This window comes from Zootermopsis nevadensis, unplaced genomic scaffold (genome assembly GCF_977971745.1).
Source record: "Zootermopsis nevadensis isolate Lab colony 2312 unplaced genomic scaffold, Znev_1.0 Znev_ptg000032l, whole genome shotgun sequence".
Classification (NCBI taxonomy): Eukaryota; Metazoa; Arthropoda; class Insecta; order Blattodea; family Termopsidae; genus Zootermopsis; species Zootermopsis nevadensis.
In genome coordinates, this window is record NW_028259164.1 from 2,941,406 (window position 1) to 2,965,058 (window position 23,653).

A 23,653-nucleotide genomic window follows, 5' to 3' on the forward strand; every position below is an offset into this window, starting at 1 on the left:
GAAACAATGGGACGACAACACAGCGAAACGTACTCGTAGAACAAACCACACGTTTCTGTTGCTAACATTTTCATACCAAAGTTACGCGTGAGTCACAATCTCTTGGTTATTGTTCGGTTCATGACCTGATAACCAGAAAATTAAAAGGAAGGACGTCATTTTGACTGTCGATGTACGTCTTCTGGGCAGTGACGCCGTAGAAACCGACGTTTCGGAAGATCATACGAAACCCATAACAGTGTAGACAAAATGCTCCGAAAGGTTAATGAAACGAGTTTGATGTTAATTCTGAGGAATATCTTCAATTTGGATGGACGCAGAATCGAACCCGGATGCTACGAGTAAGAGGCAGGAGCGTGGTGGTCTTCGTCATTTTTGCGCATTTCAACAAACACGGAGACGTAATTTCCGTTCGAATCCAGTGACTGTGCATATCTGAGTGGCTTTAAAAGATGTGCGCGCTGTTTCTCACACCTGACCGCAGACTCCGGCAGCTGGCAGATACGAGTAAACAGGTTGTGACGTAATGTCGGAGGACGTGAGACGCAAGCTGATCGCTGGACCAAACAGGAAGCTGCGATCCTGCACTTTTGAGCGCGTGGATCTTGACACACAGCAAGTAATTGATTGATTTCCCTCGCACGTCTGCCCAGCGGAATTAACTTCATGAAATCGAAACGTTCATTAGCCAGAAATGTTCTTAACATTTTGCAAAGTCGCATAATTAGGTTCAGAACGAAATGAAGACACTAGAAAGTCAAGGATTTTGCGCACGTTGTCTTCTGGGTTGTGACACAGTGTGGACTTACTGGTAGGCATCAGCGTTTCGGAGGAACTTACTGCCTCCATCTTCAGGGCTGAAGTGTCAAGACTATCTGTACATTTACATCGTCCTCTGTTTCCAGAAAATACCTCCTGTCAAATTTCCCTTTCTGTTCGACATGTGTAGAGCATGTCGTAAAAGTTTGGTCGAAATTCCTCACATCCGGTGTGTCACCTCGGGTGGTAAAAGTAGGCCGGACAATTTGCCGATCGCTCTCCGAGTTGCAAGGATGTCTCATTATAGAATGACGTAGACAGTCTCCTTTCCTTTAAATCTCTGAAGCACAGTGGTAACTATATGTACCACCTCATTCAGAACAGAGTATAGAATGGTTTTCGTATGATTCTCACTGTAAAACAGCGATTATTTCCTTAAACAGCGTTAACCAGTTGATCTTTGTAATGGCGAAGTGTAGTGTTTTCTTCGCGGTACGGGCTGAATTATTAAAAAAATAGACGACTTAAAAGAGCTCGTTAATGCCAATTGAAACAGCATAATGAGTTATGCTCTGTAGATTGCTGTCTTCTGGGTTGTTGCTCCGTGTAGTGTGGTGGAAGTTTCCCTACGTTTCATGTTCGCCCTGATGATTGAGGCAGAAGGACCTCTGAAGACAGACATCTTCAGACTCATCGCCGTGAGAACCTCAAACCTCGCATCGTTACACGACGCGACCCCTGATGGTGAAGTCATTCTGTGTACGAGTAACATCAGAATGGGCCACTGTGCTGTATCCGTACTTAACACAAGTCACAGTTCTTTCACAGATACTTTGTGCATTTAGTAATGTCGCACGGTATTTTAACCTCGAATTTCTAAGAAGTGTTAACAAAACGACGTAACGGTTTGTAATTTAGAGGCTACAAACGAAGAGCAGGCCTACGACATTGACCCCTGGATTTCATTGCCACAGGCGGGTGACGAGATTTATTTCAGACAGGTTTTTTTAGTTCGAAATGAACACATTTCATCTGATGATGCCACGCTCACAACCAACTGACCATTCAAGCAGGAAATGTGCTAATCATAAACACTGTTCTGTGCCACACTAACGACTTGTGCGAGAGGCTGGTACCCTGAACAGCAGCTGCACAACATTTCTGGACACGTTAATAACTCACGAGGTAATGCATTAAAGTCGCGGTCTCAAGTACGAGCTGGTTCCGGCCCAAGTCATTGAACTGCATTCATATCGTCCCCGGTGCAATTGATAAAGCTGACGTCATGCAACCAGCAAGATCATCACATCTCAAAAACGCGTCTCATGTTCTGAAGTTCACAGCTTAAAGTCACGTTTCTCTCATCTTCGCAACCCCCAGAGATGAATTTCTTTTCGCCTTGAACTCGAAACTCGTCTCAATATAAGAATTCAGCCCGTACCGCGAAGAAAACACTACACTTAACCATTGAAAAGATCAACTGGTTAACCCTTTGAAGCCGAAGCTCGTCTAATATTACGTAAGAATTTAGTCCGTACCGCGAAGAAAACACCACACGTAACCATTACGAAGATCATCTGGTTAACGCTGATTAAAGAAATGATCGCTGTTTACAGCGAGAGCCATACGAAACCCATGAATAGAAAATGTAGAGTTGTTAAAACAGATGGCACTTTTTACCGCTCGGCTGTGATTCGCTGTCACAGATCGCTAGACATGAAACGTGATGTTTTCGGGAAGTTTACTTCAGTAGGAATTTACGTGCGTCGAGGATTTAACGAGGCATTTCGACTGTCTGTTGTTCTTGCATCTGGAAATTCCAGTTTCAGCAGAGTGAAATTTAATTACAATTAATTCTCTCTCGAGATTGGATCTTGATAGATTTATGTCCAGGGTAGATTGTGTTTCCACTTGGTTTTCTTTTAACGTCTTATATTGTAAGATGAAGAAATGCCCCCGTTCCCATCCTGTCTGAATAATGAGCTCACCATTTTTGAAGTCCAACAACGAAGAAATGTATTTTTTATTATTTTTGTCGTAATCCTGGGGTCTCGTGTTCGATTCCCGGCGGTGCCCGAATTTATAACTTGTGTTGGGCAAGGCCGTGGTTTAGGCAACACGGAGTTTTCCTCCGTGGCATCCCAACAATTACTCCATTCACACACAGAAGAAGGCAATGGCAAACCACTTCTGGATCATCTGCCAAGAACGTATATGAACAGGTCCCAGTCCGAGAAAAGGATGGAAGGATCCTGTTCATATGGACCTGTCGTCACACAGAACACTAATTAAAAATTACCAACGTAAACATGTCCTGCTCCCTACACATTTTCAATCGACGAATACTTCGCTTCCTTCCCAATCCACAGTTTATCTTTATGCCGAATTATGTAGTCGTTAAATGGGCCATGGCTTGTCTCGTTTTTCGTCGTCGGAGAGTTACAATTTTTGCTCTGAAGCAGGTTTCATTACGTACAAGCTTTTCTGTACTTCGTCTCCATGGTAACTCAACTCGGTTTTGCCTGACCAGTGTACAGCCAAGTGGTTATCCTTGTTTGCAACACCCGGTGAGGGAATGTCCCAGTAATTGAGTGTCCTGGGACCGGTTTTGGCTTTTTACCGTGTGTCCGTCCACTCGCATCTTTCAAGCCAAGAATGCTTGGAACTTCACCTCTAGATGCTTAGGTCCTAGAAACGCCATATAAGTAGGTCCTAAGCGTTAACAGGATTTGGAAGGTATTTTCAAGTGTAATGGCGCTCGTGGGATCGCTGTTAAGGGTCCTCGCGTAAGGGGGTTTTTCGATTCATGTATGCGTTTACGAGTTGTAAGGATCTTACCCGAATGGGCATTGGACCACAACGGAGAAGCGATCAAGTTATGTTCGTGTGTAGAGAGACAGATTTTTTGAAGACTTGGTGTCCTCTTTCTCGCTTGTTTAGTGATACAGGCGACAGAAAGCTTGTGTTGATCGCTGTAGCTCTTGAATATTCAATTTCCAGCTTGTCATTTCGTGTTTCTCCTTAGTTTGTGTGTTATGAGAACACGTGACGGATTCCTCGCAGGATTGTGCGTCAGTGGATTATCGGAATGCGATTGTCAGCTGTTCCCATAGCCTTGTCTAACGGTTAGATAAGTGATTGTTTTTTTGTTTTTTTGCATCTATTGTCCTTGCAGTAAAACTTTCATAGTAGCTTAATTGCTAAGATGTTATTCTCTGTGCTTATAAGTAGCCTCCATACGCCGTGTCCTAAATAGAGGATTCACATCTTAGCTCAGACTGAAATAGGATTCTAGGATAACAGTTTGTGTTCTCCTTACGATTAGGGTAATGCGACTTCGACGGGAGTGTATTTTAATTAGAAGGACAAGTTTTGCGTCACGTAATATCAGTGTCTGCTTGAGAATTTATCAAGGATATTCTCCGTCTTTTAAGCTAACAACTGTACATCTTCGCCCGCCATTTTCCTAAGGTAAGCCGTATTCAAGTTATGAAGTCCCTTTTCCAACAGGCATGTTAATAGACCTGTAAGTTCAAGGTCGTTGTGACGGTGTGTAAAGAACACAAAAGAATTCAATTTCATAAAAAAATGTCAGTTATGAACACCAAAATTAAAAAATGTGGATGTTTTTATAACGGTTATAATAATTTAGCCCTTTGAAGCCGAAGATCTTACAAAAAATACTTAAAAAAAGTCAGTCCGTACCGCAAAGAAAACACACAACACTTTATCAGAATCGTACGAACCCATAAGTTCACTCTGTCACTTGTTAAAGCAGGTGGTACGTGTATTTACCAGTGAGTTGTAAGGATTAAACGTAGTTCTATGCAGAAATTCGAGTCCTTTTTTTATCGGTACTGGGTCCCGCACTGTAGAAGTCAGTGATTCGACACTGGTATGCCCCGTAGGGCATTTTAAGTCATAAAGTTTTATTTTATTTGTAGAGATATTTTAACAGCTATAAATGCTGGAATCGGGCGTTCAGATGTTTTGTTATAACACTCGTCGTTCTTGTGTTCGATTGACTGCAGAGGACTTTGATGTCCGAAGACGTCCTTTTTGTTAAGAGTTCTTTGGCCCCGACATTTGCTGCACGAGGTAAAGAAAAGAAAATGAATAAATGAAATATCGAAGTGCATGCCATTTCGGCCAGATGCGCCTGCCTTCTGTAGGTTTGTGATTCAGCACAAATCTTAAAACGACGACTTCTGATTCCTACAATAAAGAACACGTCTTTTAACTCGTCAGGAAGCCGTTAGAGATATTAGCACAGCGATTTCAGACGAGAGGTGGACGGTAATTGGCGCTGATTGCAGGCTGACATTTCCGTCGTGGATTCAGTGCTAATTCCATTTTTCCGCCATTTTGCGCAATGAAGTTTGATAGAAATTGACGTACGTCTTACAGGTCCTCACATCCTCTATCATAAGGGAGATCGCCTTTGTAACAGCAGTCAATTTCTACCAAACTTCACGGGGAAACATTCCAAAGTCATCGTCAATGTTTGCTCTCCTTTTCCACCAGGGGCGCTGAGGGCAAATAAGACCACGTAGTGTCACAATGCTCTGGGAGGGACTGAATAAAACAATGAGAAACTTCAGTCGGGATAGCCCATAACGTGGCCAGGATTTGAACCCAGGACTCCCTAGTCAGTCGGTCGCGAATTGTCTGACGTAATTGCAGCCCAACCAGGGCGCGGATGGGGTAGGTCTCCTCCCTTCTCGTCCTGCAGTTTGACGGTGTTATGACGAACGCAGTTGAGAAAGCGTCGATAAACCGTGAACAATTGCGAGACAGGATGCACTTACTCACTTCCTGGCCGGAAAGACTGACGGGAAGTCTCCATTTGATAATTCTGGTGTCGGCAGTGGCGTGGTAAGAGCGGGAAAGCAGAAATGCGTAAAAAATTTTAAGTCAGGACATTTAAGTGCAGATAAGGTAAAATTGTCCATGGTACTTACTAAGTACCACGCCATGAAGCCGTGCCTCGGCCGATTTATCCCCTGGAAAGAGGCCCCGGTACCGAGTTTTTGGTGATTTGATTAATCATCCCTGATGATGAAACCAGCAAGCACCTCCGAAACTTCGGTAAAATATACATAACCACAGAAGACTTGACATCTTCATACTCGTCGCTGTGAGAACCTGAAATCTCATACGAAGTGAATTCTCCCCCATTTCATAATCGTAATTATCATTTCCTTCAATTTTAATTCAAATATCGCAATTTAAAATTCGTGATTCTTTTATTTCTACCACATCTCCGATTTTTTTTGAACACAAATTTATTTTGGAACTAAAACAACCCCGAGAAATGTAGTCAACCGTTTCCTCCCCGTGGCGGAGGGGAGACCTGGCAACAGGGGTGGGTTTTTGTGTACGTCGGGGGTTGTTCTCCTTAGCCACGAGGGTGCAGCGTAGTGCAGGTCAAACCGAGGCCATAATACACTAGACACACAGCCTTTATGTAAAAGGGGTTGTCTGCTGTTGTTTTAATAGTTTGTTACGAAGATCCTGTCTTAGTTTAACGTCACTTAATTAATAATGGTCTCAGGTTTTGTCTTCATCAGTTTAAAATCTGTCCTGAGATCGAAATTCGTTGAGTTATCTTGGTATACGACAATTTTCCATCATCCTTCCAATGTGTTCTGACAATCTCATTTTTTCATTCGTATATAATCAATTCTTTTTGCAGTACTGTAGTCATCACACAACATTGTCGATTAATAATTACAATTCAATATTTATTCCCTTAAACTTCTGTTTTTATACTCGTAGGCCTGTAAATTATTCCACGCGGATAATATACAATTTCAAAACAAACAGTCGAGCCTGTCAGTTCAACCAAAAATTAGTAATTTAATTCTAGTAACACAACAGTAAACACCACGGTGGTCTAGCGGTTAGAACGCTGGTATTGTAATCCTGGGGGGTCTCGGGTTCGATTCCCGGCTGTGCCCGAATTTATAACTTGTGTTGGGCAAGGCCGTGATCTAGGCAACACGGAGGTTTCCTCCGTGGCATCCCAACAATTACTCCATTCACACACAGAAGAAGGCAATGGCAAACCACTTCTGGATCATCAGGTCCCAGTCCGAGAAAAGGATGGAAGGATCCTGTTCATATGGACCTGTCGTCAGACAGAACACTAAATAAATTCTAGTAACACAACAGTCGCTTTTATAAGATGGGCCTTGGTCATATTGGACGTATAAATATTCCACGCGGCCAGTACAAACTCGTTAAGAATTCTTTCAGACGCGACTGGGGCTGTTGAATGGAGCCCATCTCGGATGTCCTTAGACGCTGCATACATGATTAGTGCTTATTGCTAAATAATTCACGCCCTGTTGGACGAAGCGTGTCTAATTGGAACCTGAATTATGCTGAATGAATGTTTAGTTGCCAGGAACTAACATTGTCGTAAAAGAATCAAATACCCGGTTCATGGAGAAATGATCAGTACGTGTTAACCTCCGAATGAACGGCTTACACGATTTGTACACCACTTTCTGAAAGCGAGAACCGGATTTGTGGTGGATCTAATCCAGTGGTATTCAACCATTTTTTGTTCGCGTACCCCCAAAGTTGTTGGTGTATAATTCAAGTTATACATTGTATATAATCTACATCTAAAATAAATTAAATAAATTACATCCAAAATAATGTATTAAATCTGGCCCTGATTATTCAGTGTTTATCATAAAAATTTTTTTTTTTAAATTTCACATACCCCCTAAGATGTCTTCACGTACCCCCGGGGGTACGCGTACCCCAGGTTGAATACCACTGATATAATGATGTTGGAAGAAACATCATCGAGCCAAAACTATAATTTAGCATCTGTAAAATCCAACCTCGAAATCTGTCCGAATTGTGTGTAGTTAAAGAAATTTTTGGGATCGCAAGACGTTGTTTTCCGGTATCTCGTCATTTTGTGCAGTTTGTACATTTCCCGTTCAGTTAGCGTAATGTAGACTTTGCCCCCCCCCCCCCCCCGGGCTTAGCGCGCACTCTCTGTTCAGAATTGGAAAGCAGTTTCATATTGATCCATCCACCCCTCACATCAATTTGAAAAATTTCTGGTACGGCGGGGGAAACGCATGGGGGGGGGGGGGACGAGCGAAGGTACAATGCAAATGGACGAGGATTTCTTGAAATTCTCTTTAAACAATGAAAATGGCTGTCGTCTGGGTTGTTACGCCGTGTATAGCCTGGGGGAAAAACTGTTGTTTCAGATGCGTTTACTGCATCCATCGTCAGGACGATCCCTATGATAACTTTAACACAGTGTTTACTACGCCGCCTCCTGGTTTCCCAGGAAGCACAGGGAGCCAGGAAACTGAATGACCTTATAGTGTTCGCCGTAAAGGAACTTTGTGATTGAATTATTGGCACTCCTGCTATGTACACCTGAGGTCCCAGATTCCGTCTCCGGCCCGGAGGTTATTCTGAGGGAGGATTTTTGCGTTTTTATTTTCAGTCTCTTTAGCCAAATGCAGGAATACCACTTTTAAATAGGCCACTCCCACGTATTTTTGCTCCTTGAGACTCTGATAGTGCAATTTCTATGGAACCGGAATGTTCAGTAAGCGTCCAGATGGAGACAATCGATTTGTAGCTCTAGGGACGTTTTTAGATTATTATCGACTTCAGTCCGGAGGGGAATACATTTGAAGTTTTTAAGTATTAATATTCATAGGACATAAGTCTGTGCCTTCTTCCTGTGGCAGAATGCTGCTGTTTCCTATGCTACAGTATGGAACGTAGTTATTACGTTGCTAAGCAACGGTTCGGTTGCCAGGTGGCGTCTGTGAAACAGTTGAATGGCAAACAGATTCTTGATTCCGTACCTCGGGACAAAAGAATCATGTTTGCTGTAAATGCAGTTTTGTTAGCAAAACAAAAGAAGCAAATCTTATAACGAGGCGACAATTGAAAGAAAGCAACTAACAAAGTTAGCAAAGTAAATGTTCACAGACACACATACAAGGTGACAAAGGACAATGAACGTAGCTAACTACCGGAAATAATAACACTTTTTTCCCCTGTGTATTTAATATTGCTACTCCTCCCACTGTTCAGTTTCTTTTCTGCGATTTCTTTGTCATCGAAACGTGAGAGTGGTAGCAGTCTTATAACGGTTAAGCTGGCAACACTGATGTTATCAGCCCCCAACAATGGGATTCTGCAGCCAGGGCGTTGGCCTTCACGTAACGCTGTCAAAACTTTGATAAACTAGCGTCTGCTGCGACGAGGGGGTTATTGGACAGAGATGTCAGGCTTGTAGTTTTATTTGACAAAAATATGTGACAAATACAATTAAAATTATTTAGGAAATGCGTAAATTGTATTTGCGAGGTGTGTGTATGTCAGACAGCGTTCTACAATGTCCGATTTGAGCTTCGCGTAAAATCTAGTATTATCATTGCTAAAATGGATGTCCTGCCATCTGTTGGTGTTTTAACTGAACCATCAGCTGCATCCTTTAATATGAATTGCTATAAAAACAAAATCTTTTCCTGACATCAAAATGAATACGAAAAGGAAAAAGTGTTTTAATAAAATTAATTCCCCCCCACCAAGTCCACAGACCTCACAGACCACCACAGAAACGAATAAATAATTTAATGAATTTGGTGTTTGCTTGTTTTAGGTGTGGATGTAACAGCGAATCAGGATGAGATTTCTGACCACGAGACCTTCCAGCTAGAATTTGATGCGTCTACCAAGCGGTGGTACATTCGTACCATGCAGGACCGCTACTGGACCCTGGAAACTGGCGGTGGCATCCAGGCCTGCGGTGACAAGAGGTACATTAAGAGGCGATTAACACAAGCGTTAATTTTTAAATATTGGCGAAGAGCCACGCCATTGTAGCACCGAGCAGTCGTCGAGTACAGCGAAATTAATTAGACGTTTATCTCATTTTAGTCTGAACGTCGTGGTTCAGTGGTTTAAACTTAGGAGGCCACGAAGGCCATTACCCTGGCTGAGGTTTTCCTCTTACTGGGTGGTTTTCCCCCAAGCAAATCTCAGGATAGACTTAACATAGGTGTTCATTCTGCTCCATTTCATTTTGAAACTTCTTAAAAATGAACAGAGCACAGTATTACGACCAAGTAGACTTACGCCCAGTTACGCAGAACGAACTCAAATGTAACTTCTTTCTTTATATTTGACATTTGCTGAATCCGACTGGTTCCGCACATATTTGCTTGTGAATTGATGTTGCGACAGCATCCGAACGTGAAATGCCTTGTATTCAGGTCTTCCAATGCCCTCTTTGACCTGGTTTGGCAAGGCGATGGCTCCGTCGGTTTCCGCGCAAACAATGGCAAGTTTGTGTCCACCAAGCGCTCCGGACACCTGTACGCCAACTGCGACACCGCAGAAAACAATTCCAAGTACTTCTTCTATCTCATCAACAGGTATGGCCGCTCACTCTCTGTGTCCACAAGACACAGCGTCAAAGGCGAAGGTATTAAGATGAGAGCCTTCTGGAATATTTCACCCTGAAGGTAAAGGCAGTAAGCACCTACGAAATGTCAGTCAACATCTGCGAGACTATACGGTGCAATATCCCAGAAGGCTGTTAATCTTGCTTTGTTTTATATAAATGACACGAAAATATTTTGTCACGAGCTAAAATACATTACACAGTAGCTGTATTGCTTGCTGTGATAACCTGCCCACAAATAAATAGACAAACACATTTTATAGCGAGGCACATGAACATCGTAAATATAAAAATACTTTGATCAGGGACGAAGCAAATTTATTGACAAAGTTCGCTTGTAAGGAATCCAAGAAGCTGGGCTTGAAATACAGACCCGCTGCGCGTCAGTGGGCAAAGATCTGCAACTTGACGGTCTTTCTTCTGCAGGCCAATCCTCGTGCTGAAGAGCGAACAAGGCTTCGTGGGATACAAGAGCGCCTCTTCCTTCAAGCTGGAGTGCAACAAGGCCACGTACGAGACCATTCAGGTGGAGCGCAGCGAGAAGGGCGTCGTCTTCTTTAAGGGTCTGTAAAAAAAAAGTTGTCACTGTCGAAGAATTATATTGACAGTTTCCACAGAACGAAAAGTTTTGAGTAATTTACTTTATTGTGCACAGGTCAGAATGGCAAGTACTGGCACGTCGACGGGGAGTCCGTGACGGCCGACTCTGACGCTCCCGAGGGCTTCTTCCTGGAACTGCGCGATCCCACCCGGATATGCATCAAGAGTGTTTCTGGGGAGTATCTGGTAGCAAGTAAGAATGGGGCATTCCGTCTTGGAGACACGGACTTTGAAAATGCCACCAAATGGGAATACTAAGGTCCTTCAAGTATCTTTGTGCATTGGAAAGGTGGGGAGGGGGTGATACAGAGCAGCGGGCATTGTTTTATTTACGGAATTTTGTTGAAATGAATTGCTACATTGATTTATATTATTTATTTGAAAATTTGCACAAGAAATATTTAAATTACCACGATATTACAAAAATTATGAAACTTCTGTAATGCGTTATTGATATATTAACGTGTTACGAGCTTATTTGAAACTCGTTATATAAAATACAATTCAATAAAGAAGCTGAGAACTGTAAAGAACAATAAATGATGAGAATTTAAAGACGTCGTCTGTCCAGCAGTAAGATAGGAATTTCTAAGATGCATTTAACTTAAAACTCGTAGTTAGTATTAAGGAAATATATTATTGGATTACTGTATTTATTTCAACATAATCACTGCAATCTATGACAAGGCAAGTTTACTTCTGATGATGGCAGATCAAAGAAAGTCAAACGTTACCCCGAGCTTATAAGAGAAAATGCACTTGAAACGATGCTCAGAAAATGTTGTATCACTAGTACTTAGCGTACATTCATTGCTTTCTGTTGTGTCTTTTGACGTTGGTCCAGTTTGTACTACTTTTTGTAATAACTATAAATGAATGAAACAGTTTTATTAAAAAATTAAGTGTTCGACGAATCACAAAAGAGTGACTGCGGACATGTATAGTAGATTCATACACAGAACTGAAATAGAAAAAAGTTTTTTGAAATTACTTACTTCGACCAGATGTCGAGCAACAGACATCCAAGCAAAATCAATATTTCACTGCCATCTGAGGTTCAGGCCACTAACTAATTGACAGGAGAATAAATTTGGTCTTACGCGAAAAAAATCAGGATACAGAAGGTTTAAGAAAAGTGGCTCTCCATTTTTTTGAAAATTTTTTGAAGTTCTGAGGACTGTTTGTAGATGTTTAGGATAATGGATAAGGTGAAAGAGAGAATAAAGTATTAAATTTTTAATAGATTGTCAAATGTAATTGGTACAGTATTATTTTAATGCCTTACATATTTGGGTTTTTTTTTTGCCATCTTTCAGGGGCATTATTATTTATTATTAACTGCAAATGGGTTTTTACCCAGTGGCAGTGGTGCTACAATGAGACACACCAAAACAACGTGTTAAAAGGAGCTGCTGGATTTAGTGTTCATTAAACTTAAATATTTGTATTTAATTTTAGTTCAGTTCATTTGCTTGACAACAGCCGAACACTAAAAACAACAGAGCAAGAATAAACAGCCTAATATATGAACGATATACAAATAAAAATGTAAGATTAAAAGGAAAAAAACGAAGCGTGGTTAGAGGCACAGCGCGAGATCCACAGAATTTGGACGAAAGAAAAGTGAACAAAGTTTAAGTACAAGCAGTGTTATAAATGTCTATTAGCGAGTGAAATGTAATCATTACTAAAAATGTTGTTGGCTCAGAAACACGTCTAGTTGATAGACTGACCTTGATAATATTCGTCCTTTTTGAACATTTTAAGGTAAATTAATTTTGATCCAAATAAGTCTTGTAAAGTTTTACAGCGTCAGAAAGATGGGAGAACACCAAACATACAGGGCATTAAAATATTATTTCAACACTTGTATTAATTATAGTTACTGGGATATTAAAAGTTTAATTATGTAGAAATTAACAGAATGGAATGGATCTTAACGTGAACTTATTAAAATGTCAGAGACGAAGAGGTACTATAAATGAGTTTACGCCGCTACTGACAATCAGGTTTCAGGTTTCAAGAAGTTGGGTTAGGTATTAAGTCCAATCTTACGCACTGTGACGCTTAGCTTTCGTACAGTGAACACCTCATCTCGCTTTTCCTCATATTCCATTTCTGTGACGAGAGTTGTTTTCTTAGACCTTCTGTATTGTAATTTGTGAACTGCCTTTAATTTTTATGAACATAAAATGGAAGTAAACAAGTGTTGTAGAAATTCTAGGTAGCAGTTTTTATATGGAAGTAATTTGTGTGACTGTAATTTTTTATACATTTTCCATATGTTTTATATGGTGTGAGAAAAGTTGTGAACCGTTTTTGACTTCTTTTTAAGATGATTTTTCATTCTTGATTGATGTAAATATAGTAGATAGAAGAGTGTGAAAATTCTTGAAACAATACTTGGTAGCACAATTTTGTGGACTGCCAGATATTCAGATACTCAGTCACAAAAATGCCAGAATCTGCATTTATCATATTCCAATGGGGGTGGCTAAATTTATCCCCTCGGTGAGCGTTTTTATTGCTGGTGTTGTGTATTTCTGTATCTTGAATGTTTTTAAGAAAATAATGTCATTCCATTCTAGGCTCTGCTCTTTCTTATTATTATTATTGATAACTTTTCAATGTGATCGCTCAGAAATGAGGAGGTTATTTGTCTTTTAAGTTCTGTAGGCATAGTTACAGTAGAGGTATGCTCTGTAAGGTAAGTGTAATTTTGATCTAGTTAAAAATACTTGATACATTGCTGTGAAGATAGAGTGATTATAATGTATAGCCATTTTACTGCCTGTTCCATCCTCTTGTTTAAATATGTAACTTGGTTCAACATAAGACTGCTGATACACAATATGTGGCTAATAGCATGGCCTATAAAGTTGTCTGACCCTAAAACTAGGAGCTGTAGTGTATATTCCAGTTATTTATGTGTTTATTACTTTATGTATTGTGTCACAGATGGTATAATTGTTTATGTAGTTATACAGCATACTCTAGTAATATTGGGTTTGCCATTGTAAAGAACACCTTATTTATCACATATGTATTATATTTGTAGCAGATATTGGAAGTTTAATAATTCTTACCTTTGTCATTGAATCCTTCACACAACCTTACTTATTCCTGTGTATATCACAAATGACATTCTACTCATGTTAACTTAACGAAGTTAACATAAACTGTAAGGGCCAGCGCACACGTAAGACTTAACCGTCGGCTGACTGTTCTGTCGTTGTCGGCTGAAGCATACGACCCATAAACGACACGACAGTTCAGTCCATGAGCATGGGTACACGTACGACTAAACAGTCGTTCTTTTGTTCCACATTCTTCTCTCTATGCTCGCCGAGTACAGACGTCAGGAATGTTGCAAGAAGAGAATATCGAAGAATTAATTGAAGAGGTGTCTTTATGACAACAAATTAAAAGATTATGCAAACATCAACGTTAAAAGTGTACTTTGGCAAGAGATTTGTTCAGTTGTGCCAGTCTTTCTTTAGGTGAAATAGCGAGACGCATATCCGTATCTTGATAGGTTATACTCGGTCTCAGCAATAATAGAACTTCATCAAAACTTTGTGTACTCATGCGAAAATATGAAAAGAATTTTGCATGATAATTCCGTAATGTTTTATACATAGTATGGAATTTTCCTTTGAACAGTCTCTCACTGTATAATGGATGCACCCAGTAATTCCTTTTCCTCCTTTTCTTGAGGCGAATCACAGGTGCACATACTATAGCAGTTTCAACAAAATCCATGTTTGACAATCGTCTACTGTCTGCAAATGCTCACACGAAATGAAAGGCAGAACGACTGAAAAGTCGTTCATCTGCGCGCTTTCATATAATTCGAAGGGCCAACGACAGTTGGTAGACAGAAAAGTCCGGGGTTGTCGGTAGAGGTAACCGACTGCCAGTCGTGTCGCTGTCGTGTCGTAACAGTGTGCGCATCTCCATATGTTCTTAAGGGCTTTGTGCGAACGACGAAACAGTCGTCTGACTGTTTGTCTTACGTGTGCGGTAGCCCTAAAAGAGAGACAAGATAGTAGTAAATCCATGGCATGAACAGAGAGGTACAACATGATCAGAAACTACAGTCACATAAATCCCTTTTGTACAGTATGAATATGGCTGTCTTAAAGGATGTTCCGCACTTTAATCAAATACGTATGAGCATGGTAGTCATCGTTGTTACCGATTGAACACTTGACAGTGGCTCCCGTCAAGTTCACACCCTCGCTAATATATGGCGCGGCAGTTCACTTATCTTTACATTAGTTCATGCCTCGCCAATAAACTGAGTAGGTAGGAATTGTGTATGTTCTGTGGATTGATTTGGTATCATTTGTGAAATGGTACGCAGGTGTTAAGTTTTCATATTTTTGACGCAAGCATGCGTTTTGATAATTTTTGGATACTTTCGACAAAGAGGAAATATATCCCTAATGTACTTTTCAGTCTCAAATGTGCCTTTGAGTTATGTTAGGTCATTTAAATCGTATTTAGGAAAGTTATATTATTCTAAACAACATAACCTCAAACAAATCCTATTGACTATGCCAAGGGACACAGGACACACAGAAATACTGCAGAAGCAACGCCAAAAATGTAAAGTAAAAGGACAAAAATATACTCCTGGAACAGTATCTTTACAAGTACTTGGCAGCGGCGCAAAAGGGGCCCCACGATCACTTTATGTATTCACTGATCAATCTAGGTGAGCATCAAAATAATAGCATTATTATACATATGTCCGTATTTCACCGCTACTTTAGAATATTGGTTTTGCTTACAGCATAAAACAGTTTTAAAAGTAATTAGTATATGCTTAATTTGGAATAGGTATCTGTTCAACTGTGGTGAAGGGACTCAACGTTTGGCACATGAGCATAAGATGAAGTTGTCCAAGTTGGAACACATTTTCATTACACATCCGACTTGGGAGAATATCGGAGGTCTACCTGGTCTTGCTCTCACTATCCAAGATGTAGGCGTTCCAGAAATTACACTGCATGGCCCAGCTGGCACTGTAAGTTATTTTAGATGGTAGGCTATGGTGGACATGTTAGATCTGTTTCATAGTTATTTATATTGCTCCAGTTTTTTTGGTTACCTTAATTGTGTTATTTAATCGGATATATTTATGAATACTTAGCATTACAGAATCTGCATTCTGTCATGTTGTCAGTAAGGAAGCCAGCAGTTCAAAAAACTGAATATTTTATGTGTGTCCACTGTTGCTTTGGGGTGTTACCCTGTTAAGTGCCCCTTTTTCTTCTTCTTTTGTCTCACTTTCATATTTAAACCAGCTTTTGGTTTTGTATGTCTTCTTTGATTAAATTTTGTAATAATTTATTCAAACTGAGAAAAGTGATACTGTGAAAGACCTCAAATTAATTGTTGCTTTCAGGATGAAATTTTCAGAGCAACTCAAAGGTTTGTTATCCTCAAATACCTATCAGTCAAGATGGCTTGTTGTCCGGCAGGGGGCTATTTTGAAGACTCTGTAATGACTGTTCACTATTTACCAATCACTAGTACAACTGTAACTGCTATGAATGATCTGAATGATAATATGGAAAATCCACAATTGACAGCTGGTGGTCAGGTTGTCTTACCTGGAGGAACAGACAATAAAGAAGAAAGCGATGACGTGGACTATTATGCTCATGAACGGAAAAGGAAGAAGTACAGGCACTCGGTAGATAGGAGCTCTGGTGCGTATGATAGTACTTTTATCGCTATTTGAGCATCTGCATGGTAGCGTTGTGTTAAAATGGATCGCAAGAAAGTAGGCGTTGAAAGTATTAAGTGGACTGAACTGGCTGTTGCAGGTTTTGGTGGTCATTGATCAGCTGAATTACAGACATCTGTTCTAGAAAGACCATGTAGGACAGAGCTAGTGTGTGACTTAGGATTTTAGTATAGTTGAACGTAATTAGCTACGCATTTATAAAATAATGTAGAATAGTTTATATTTAATTCTTTTATCAGGGAATACAAACACAAGACTTTAAATTTTGTCTCTGCATGTATCAGTCTGTTTCTTGGAAAGTCTGTCTGCCTGTCATAAAGAGTTTTTAATATTTGATTTATTTTAATATAAGAATGACTACACAGTTCATTTACCAAGATTATTTGTTTTGTGGTGTGATTCAAGTATTTGTTTTGTCTTCCATTAAAATTTTTATGGGTGTGCCCTAGTTTGTTACTTTTTTGCACATTACAGAAACAAAGAGACTGAGATCGGATGCACGTAAAGAACCAGTAGCACTGTCATACATTTGTCAACTGAAGCCACGGCCCGGTACACTGTGTCTGGAGCGCTGTGTGGACAGGAGAGTGCCCCCTGGTCCTCTTCTAGGGAAACTGAAAGCTGGTGAAGATGTTACATTGCCTGACGGTACATTGGTCAAGTCAGCAGATGTTCGATTGCCAGATGATCCTGGGCCAATTTTTATTGGTAATTGTAGAGCGTAGCTTACATCAAGATTTGGTAGTGAAGTGGTTGCAGCATTAGCTCTGGGATTTACAAGATTGAATGTGGATATTAGAAATGTTTAATTTATGCTTATCCATGCATGAAATCTCTTTATTTAGCAGACACTTCAAATGTAAGGTTGACAATATTTAGATTTGATGTAGTCATATACATTAATAAATTTTTAGCACAAAAAATAGTTGAATGTATATTTCAGGATAATGTTGGAATAAGACACCTTTACTTTCACGAAACAACTCAGCATTAAATCTCTAAATTGTTTTGTATTATTGCTCTTCTGTTTGGGCCGGACTGAGTGGGTTTTACCTCCGAATGGAGACAAATTTCGGTCTCTGAAACATTATTTTAATTCGAATTGGAGCAGTGGGTAATGTCCATCAGGTTTGTTATTGGAATGTGGCATTAATTTATTGTTTCAGTTGTGGACTGCCCATCTCTTGACTACGTGGATTCTCTAGTAAATAATTCTGCATTCTCAAGACATCAAGCAGCAGCAGCGTCAGAAATTGATCTTGCATTTCTTGTTGTTCATTTTACTCCAGAAAGTGTCATGAAGGATTCAAGGTAATGAATTCAGCAAAGCATCCTGTGTGACTTCTATAAGTGTCATTGTATTTAAATGACTTCGCTTCTGAAGATATTAGGTGCAGCAACAGAGATTTGTTTTTCTGACATAAAATATTTTTAGGTGTATAAGACACAGTTACTTTGTAAGACTTGAGGTTCTCACAGCGGTGAGTATGAAGATTTCCGTCTTCTGGGTTGTTGCGCTGTGTAGTCTGGTTGATGTTAACCAACGTGTCAGAGGTCATACTGCCTCCGTCATCGCCCTGATGACGGAGGCAGTATGACCTCTGAAACGTTGGTTAACATCGACCAGACTACACAGCGCAACAACCCAGAAGACAGAAATCTTCATACTCACCGCCCTGATGACGGAGGCAGTATGGCCTCTGAAACGTTGGTTAATATCGACCAGATTACACAGCGCAATAACCCAGAAGACGGAAATCTTCACACAGTTACTTTCCTTAAAAATAAACCTACAAATCATAGTGTCTCTTTATACCACGTGTCGTATACATCAGTAAATTACAAAAATTAGGTAAATGTTGGAATCATGGTTAGTATTGTCAATTATAGTAAAAATCACAGCAGTGAAGTTGAAAACTGAAGTAAATTGAGGCCCTCTTAACATATGATATTTTCTCGTTGATATTCTCATTATATCCTTCAGTAGTGCTTTGAATAATGACTGCTTGTATTTTTAAGATTGCTGTCTTCTGGGTTGTTGCGCCTCCGTCATGAGGGCGATGAAACCTACCAGACTACGCGGCGCAGTAACCCAGAAGACGGCAAACTTCAGACTCACCACTGTGAAAACCTCAAATCCTACATGCTTATATTTTATTTTATTTTATTTTATTTTATTCACTTATGTAAAGTAGAATTTGTTACTTTAGTTAATTAATATGAAAAATGATTTTGAATGTTATAACTGGTTAATTAATAATCATTGTTTACAAAATATTTTAGAAAAGATGTTTCTTGACTTCTCTTTCTTCAACCATTATGGATCCTATATACTGGCATGTCTTATAAATGGGAAATACAGAGAAGTCAATTAATATGTTGCTGTAATTTGGGTAAGGAATGCGGTTGTACTTGCAGGTATCGTCAGTGGATGGAACAATTCTCTCCAAGCACATACCAGCTGACAATCAATGAGAGCAACAGTTGTATGGGAAGCGTTGCTGTTCATCGCATTCAGCATAAGCTTCATCTGTTGCACCAAGGGATATTTCCTTTCCTACAGGATACAAGCATTCCTTTAGAAGATACAGGTTGTAGTGAGGAGAATGGAATTGTTAGGACTGTATCTGTTCCTGAACAGGATGGCAAAGAACGTGACTCGCTAAGCAGAACGACGAGCTGGTCAGAAGATGGCGGTAGCCCAGATCTTTCGATTGGTGAAGAAGGTGCATTGATAAAAGAGGACTCTAATGACATTACTGAAAGATCGTTGACTTCATATAAAAATGATTCAAATATTTTTTCTTTAATTCAAGCAAGAACATTTTGCAGCATACATCTCCGACCTCGCAGAGGTGTTGACCGGTAAGGTTACGCAGATTAATGGGTCTCAAAAAGTGTTACGTGAATTGCCAATGATTTGAAATGCAGGTCATTACCATTTTAACCCTAATCATTTCACATAATTTTTAGACAGTCAAGTTCTCCCAGTCACGTTTGTGTTGTGTGCGTGTGCACATGCACATGTATCAATATGTACACTTCCTGATCATCACTCTTATAAATATGTACAAGTTTGTTTCAAATTATTTTCTGTTGCACCAAAAAATGCTTATATTGTAACACAGTGGTCTTTTGAGGTTATTATTTGTACAGCTTCCAGATATTTTCATTGTAGTATACAAATAAATGCAGCGTATCTAAATTTTTCAATCAACCATTCGTCTGTATTCAAATAGAAACATTGGAAGTGAATAGTGTCTACAGTTTTTTAGAACATTCTGTAATATCACAGAATTGATGTTTTTTTGCAGCCAAGGAGAACTGAAGTTGTTCCCGAAGCAGTACATAGAAGAGACGCGGTGTGTGGACGGGTTTCCTGAAGTTCTGGCTGAATTGAAGCAGATGCTCATGGAGACTCAGGTGGATCCTTTGAGAAAGTTCCCGCAGGTTCTTTTTCTTGGAACTGGCTCTTGCATACCAAACAAGACGCGCAACACCAGCAGCATTCTTATACATACAAGGTATGGCACAAGACAGATACACGTGGCAAAGGCGGACAGGTGCTGGCTTATTATTATGAAAACCTGAGTTCGTTCTAAGGCCAGTCCACGCTGAATTTGTGGCACTAGGACAAGTTTCTCTGTGACTAGTTTGGATTTGTCATATCAATCCCCAGTATCCTGTAGCTCTGAATTCATATAGTGAATATAGGATATGGAATAAGCTAGTGTCATTGGAAATCACCACCACTAACCTTTATCGATACAGAACATCTACAACACTAGCACAGCGGTCATGTAGAGTTTTGTACCGGGATAAACACAAGTGACCAATGTACGGTTGTGAAATATGTGCGAAGTTTGTGAGACTGAGGTTCTCACAGTGGTGAAGACGTAGGTGACCTTCCGAGTTGTGACGCAGTACGTTCATACCCACCTAAAAGTCCGTGACATCAGAACCCAGAATACCAAAATCAACTAGTATTTTTATTTATTTCCTTTATTTTTAAGACAAAGTGTTTTTTCTTTTATTTTCAAATACTGAGAAAGTACACATCTGTGTATGTTTTCGCAGCAAGGATGACTGCATCTTGCTTGATTGCGGAGAAGGGACCTATGGACAGTTGGTGAGATTTTATGGACCAAGGGAAGTTGATGCAGTTCTCCGCAAGCTGCGAGCTGTGTTCATATCTCATCTTCATGCTGACCACCATATTGGGTTGGTAGGCCTACTTAAGGGACGCAAACGGGCCCTTCCACAGAGCCAAGTATTTCTTATTGCGCCCAGACAGATCATGTCATGGCTAAATCTTTATCACTGTTGCTTTGAGCCTGTGCTGCAAGAGTTTATGCTGGTTGCCAACGGAGTTCTGGTAAGATTAATGCAGACCGAAGTACAGTAGTCGTCAGGCACCTTGTGAGTCGCGCGTTCTAGCTAGACTTTACTGGATTCTGCATGGTCAGGCAAAGATTTGGAGTGGCCTAGTGCTACAGCAGCTGTTTCAAAAACATTGACTGTTGTTGCTATGAGCGTCTCTGTTGCGCCTTCCTCGGGATACATCACCTTCCATTTTACTGCTGCCTTTAAAGTTAGATCTTTATACAGTGTGTAACAAGAAATATGGAGGGAACATAAGTGATGGTGCTTTTTTGAGTGGATGTTGACACGTGCGCAGCACATTTCTCTCTTTGCTGCTTGCCGTGCAGTGACAGCTCACAAGATACCTGGTGACTGCTCTACCTACCTGCTTCTGATGTTGTGTACTCTTGTAGGTAGTTCACTACATTTCAGAGGAACAGCAAGTTCCTCTAAAACAATTGTAACTACTTACAAGACTACCAAATGTCACAACTGAAAAGAACGTACTTTATGTTTGTGCATTTATGTTCACTGCACATGCCTGTCAGTCTATGTTCTTTATCTGTGTTACAGCAAATGGGAATGAAGAACATTAAAGCTGATGTGTACTCACAGCTGCTGGCCTCTCTCCACATGTCAGACATCAGCACAGTTTCAGTCAGACACTGCCCTAATGCATTTGGAGTGGCATTCAGCCACTCTGATGGCTGGAAGATAACATACTCTGGTGATACAATGCCCTGTGATGATCTGGTTGAACTTGGTATGTACAGTAGACCTAAAGGAACACATGTAGTTGGTGTCATATTATATAAAAATGACAGTACGAGGGAGACTGCTTTAGTAGAATACAGAGAAATTGCCTTTTTTTTCTCCTGGATTACCATCTTAAAAAATGTTGAAAGTTAATATCTTAGATATGAGTTCATTTGAAAGGTAAAAAATACAAATATTTATCTTTAGATTTTTGCAGATGGATGTTTAGCTTTCATGGATGCGCTGCAATGAATGTTGAGAATTATCCAACATTTCAACAAAATTTACATTTTCCATATTCATTCGGAAGGTAGCATCTGAAATGTTTGCTTAAACACTGGAAAATTCTTAACGTTCAATGCAGCTCATCCTCAAAAGTCAAAGTTATACACAGATTAAACCATTTCTTTGCGCAGGAATAATGTACTGCAGTGGGATTCAAATTATGACAGTTTTCTTGAATACCGGCAAACATATCTTTAATGTGATTGAAAGGGTTGGTGATTTGGAGTAGTCTTAATGGTGATTATGATGAATTGTCAGGCATTGGAAGTGACTTGTTGATACATGAGGCCACAATGGAGGATGAACTTGTGGAAGAAGCGCAGACTAAACTGCACTCTACAACATCGCAAGCAATCGAAATGGGACAGCGTATGGGAGCCAAGTTTACACTTTTGACACACTTCAGCCAGCGTTATGCTAGGCTGCCACGTTTCAATGCCAACTTCACGAAGGATGTTGGTGTAGCATTTGATAACATGCAGGTTTGTGGTCAGTGTGATACGTAAGTTTAATTTAGACCTCCGACATTCTAGACAGGTATTTGTCATTCTGTTTGTGTTCAGGAAGCTACATGAAACTGAAATTAATGAAGATTATGGTATTTATAATCTGTACACGTAAATAGTAAGTCCATAATGTGATTATTACCACTGTAGAAGAAAGACGACAGTAACAGTGCAAATATCAGGTATAGTTCTTCTTCTTCTTCTTCTATGGCTCACAGTCCGCATTCGGTCCATGGCCTCCTCAATTGTCCTCTTCCATTCGGTCCTCTGTTAGGTCCGTCTGTCCGAGGCTTTGATTGAGGTCTCGAAACATCTTCCTTTTTACGATGCAAGGTTGTTAGCCTTGCGACCAACCCCCAACCTGGAGGACCAGGGTACCTGTCTTGAGACTTTCTTAGAATTACAATGTGTAGCAAATATGAATGATGGTCTTCTAATGATATGAGTAAAGTGACTGAAGTCATATAGATTGTTGGTAGGCTATGCATCAGTGAAAGGAAGGGACGTGGAGTGGATGACAGGTGCCTGGTCTCACCTCCTGGCAGTGTTGGCAAGCAAAGAAAGCTGGGGCAGAGACATTAGTAAAACGTGATTGTTTCAGGTTAGTCTGGGTGAGCTGCCTCTACTCCCAATGATGTTTCCATCACTGCGACTCATGTTTGCTGAACATTATGAGGAAATGGAACAGAAGGCAGCCCGCAGACTTCAGAAACAAGAACTTGAACAGCAGAAAATTAGATCATGATGAGAACAATATTGTATTATTGTTGCTGCCATGTTACATAGGTTACATGTACATCACTGATAGAACAGATTTTGTACTTATTAGGGGCATGCAGTGGTTGGAATAAAATTTACGATCAGTTGAGTCATCCATCTAATTTCTTGTGAACCTGTGTTCTCACAGGTAAAACTAACATGTTATTGTCTGTCTGTAGTGAAACTGTATTATGGTGTTTTCTTGTATGTAATCTATGTTTCACTTGTTATGGTTACAAAGTCTTATATATGTAATGCAATTATTTCTCTTGTATGGGTTTTCTCACCATATACTTTGAAAATTCTAATCCTTTCACAAAAGAATGGTGATTGGTCAGTTTTAATTTTTGGGTTGAAGAAGACAGAGGACATCGCAACTCAGAAGACTATAATTGATACCTTCACACT

The 23,653-nt window shown here is 40.1% G+C and overlaps 2 protein-coding genes across 2 annotated transcripts in view; both read left to right on the plus strand.

Annotated features, from left to right (window-relative positions):
• sn (fascin domain-containing protein singed) overlaps positions 1–13,883 on the plus strand; it is a 29,862-nt gene extending 15,979 nt beyond the window's left edge. The window contains exons 4-7 of the mRNA XM_022086781.2: positions 9,416–9,572; positions 10,029–10,190; positions 10,646–10,782; positions 10,875–13,883. Coding sequence (XP_021942473.1) covers positions 9,416–9,572; positions 10,029–10,190; positions 10,646–10,782; positions 10,875–11,077 — 659 coding nt within the window. The 3' untranslated portion in view covers positions 11,078–13,883. The remainder of the gene's footprint in view (positions 1–9,415; positions 9,573–10,028; positions 10,191–10,645; positions 10,783–10,874) is intronic.
• Positions 13,884–15,131: 1,248 nt separating this feature from the next.
• Positions 15,132–23,358, plus strand: RNaseZ (ribonuclease Z). The gene is made up of 11 exons (XM_022086780.2): positions 15,132–15,539; positions 15,665–15,851; positions 16,233–16,539; positions 17,052–17,285; positions 17,744–17,888; positions 18,996–19,442; positions 19,892–20,101; positions 20,655–20,952; positions 21,513–21,702; positions 22,239–22,462; positions 23,088–23,358. The coding sequence occupies exons 1-11, from the start codon at positions 15,268–15,270 to the stop codon at positions 23,229–23,231; spliced, it is 2,658 nt and encodes an 885-aa protein (XP_021942472.2). The 5' UTR covers positions 15,132–15,267; the 3' UTR covers positions 23,232–23,358.
• Positions 23,359–23,653: the final 295 nt, after the last annotated feature.

Bases quoted from the DNA above. Each gene is read 5' to 3' on its own strand.
- RNaseZ (XM_022086780.2), top strand. From the start codon at position 15,268: ATGTACTTTTCAGTCTCAAATGTGCCTTTGAGTTATGTTAGGTCATTT. The intron at 15,540-15,664 runs GTGAGCATCAAA...AATTTGGAATAG, and splicing joins GTATTCACTGATCAATCTAG to GTATCTGTTCAACTGTGGTG. The intron at 19,443-19,891 runs GTAAGGTTACGC...GTTTTTTTGCAG, and splicing joins CCTCGCAGAGGTGTTGACCG to CCAAGGAGAACTGAAGTTGT.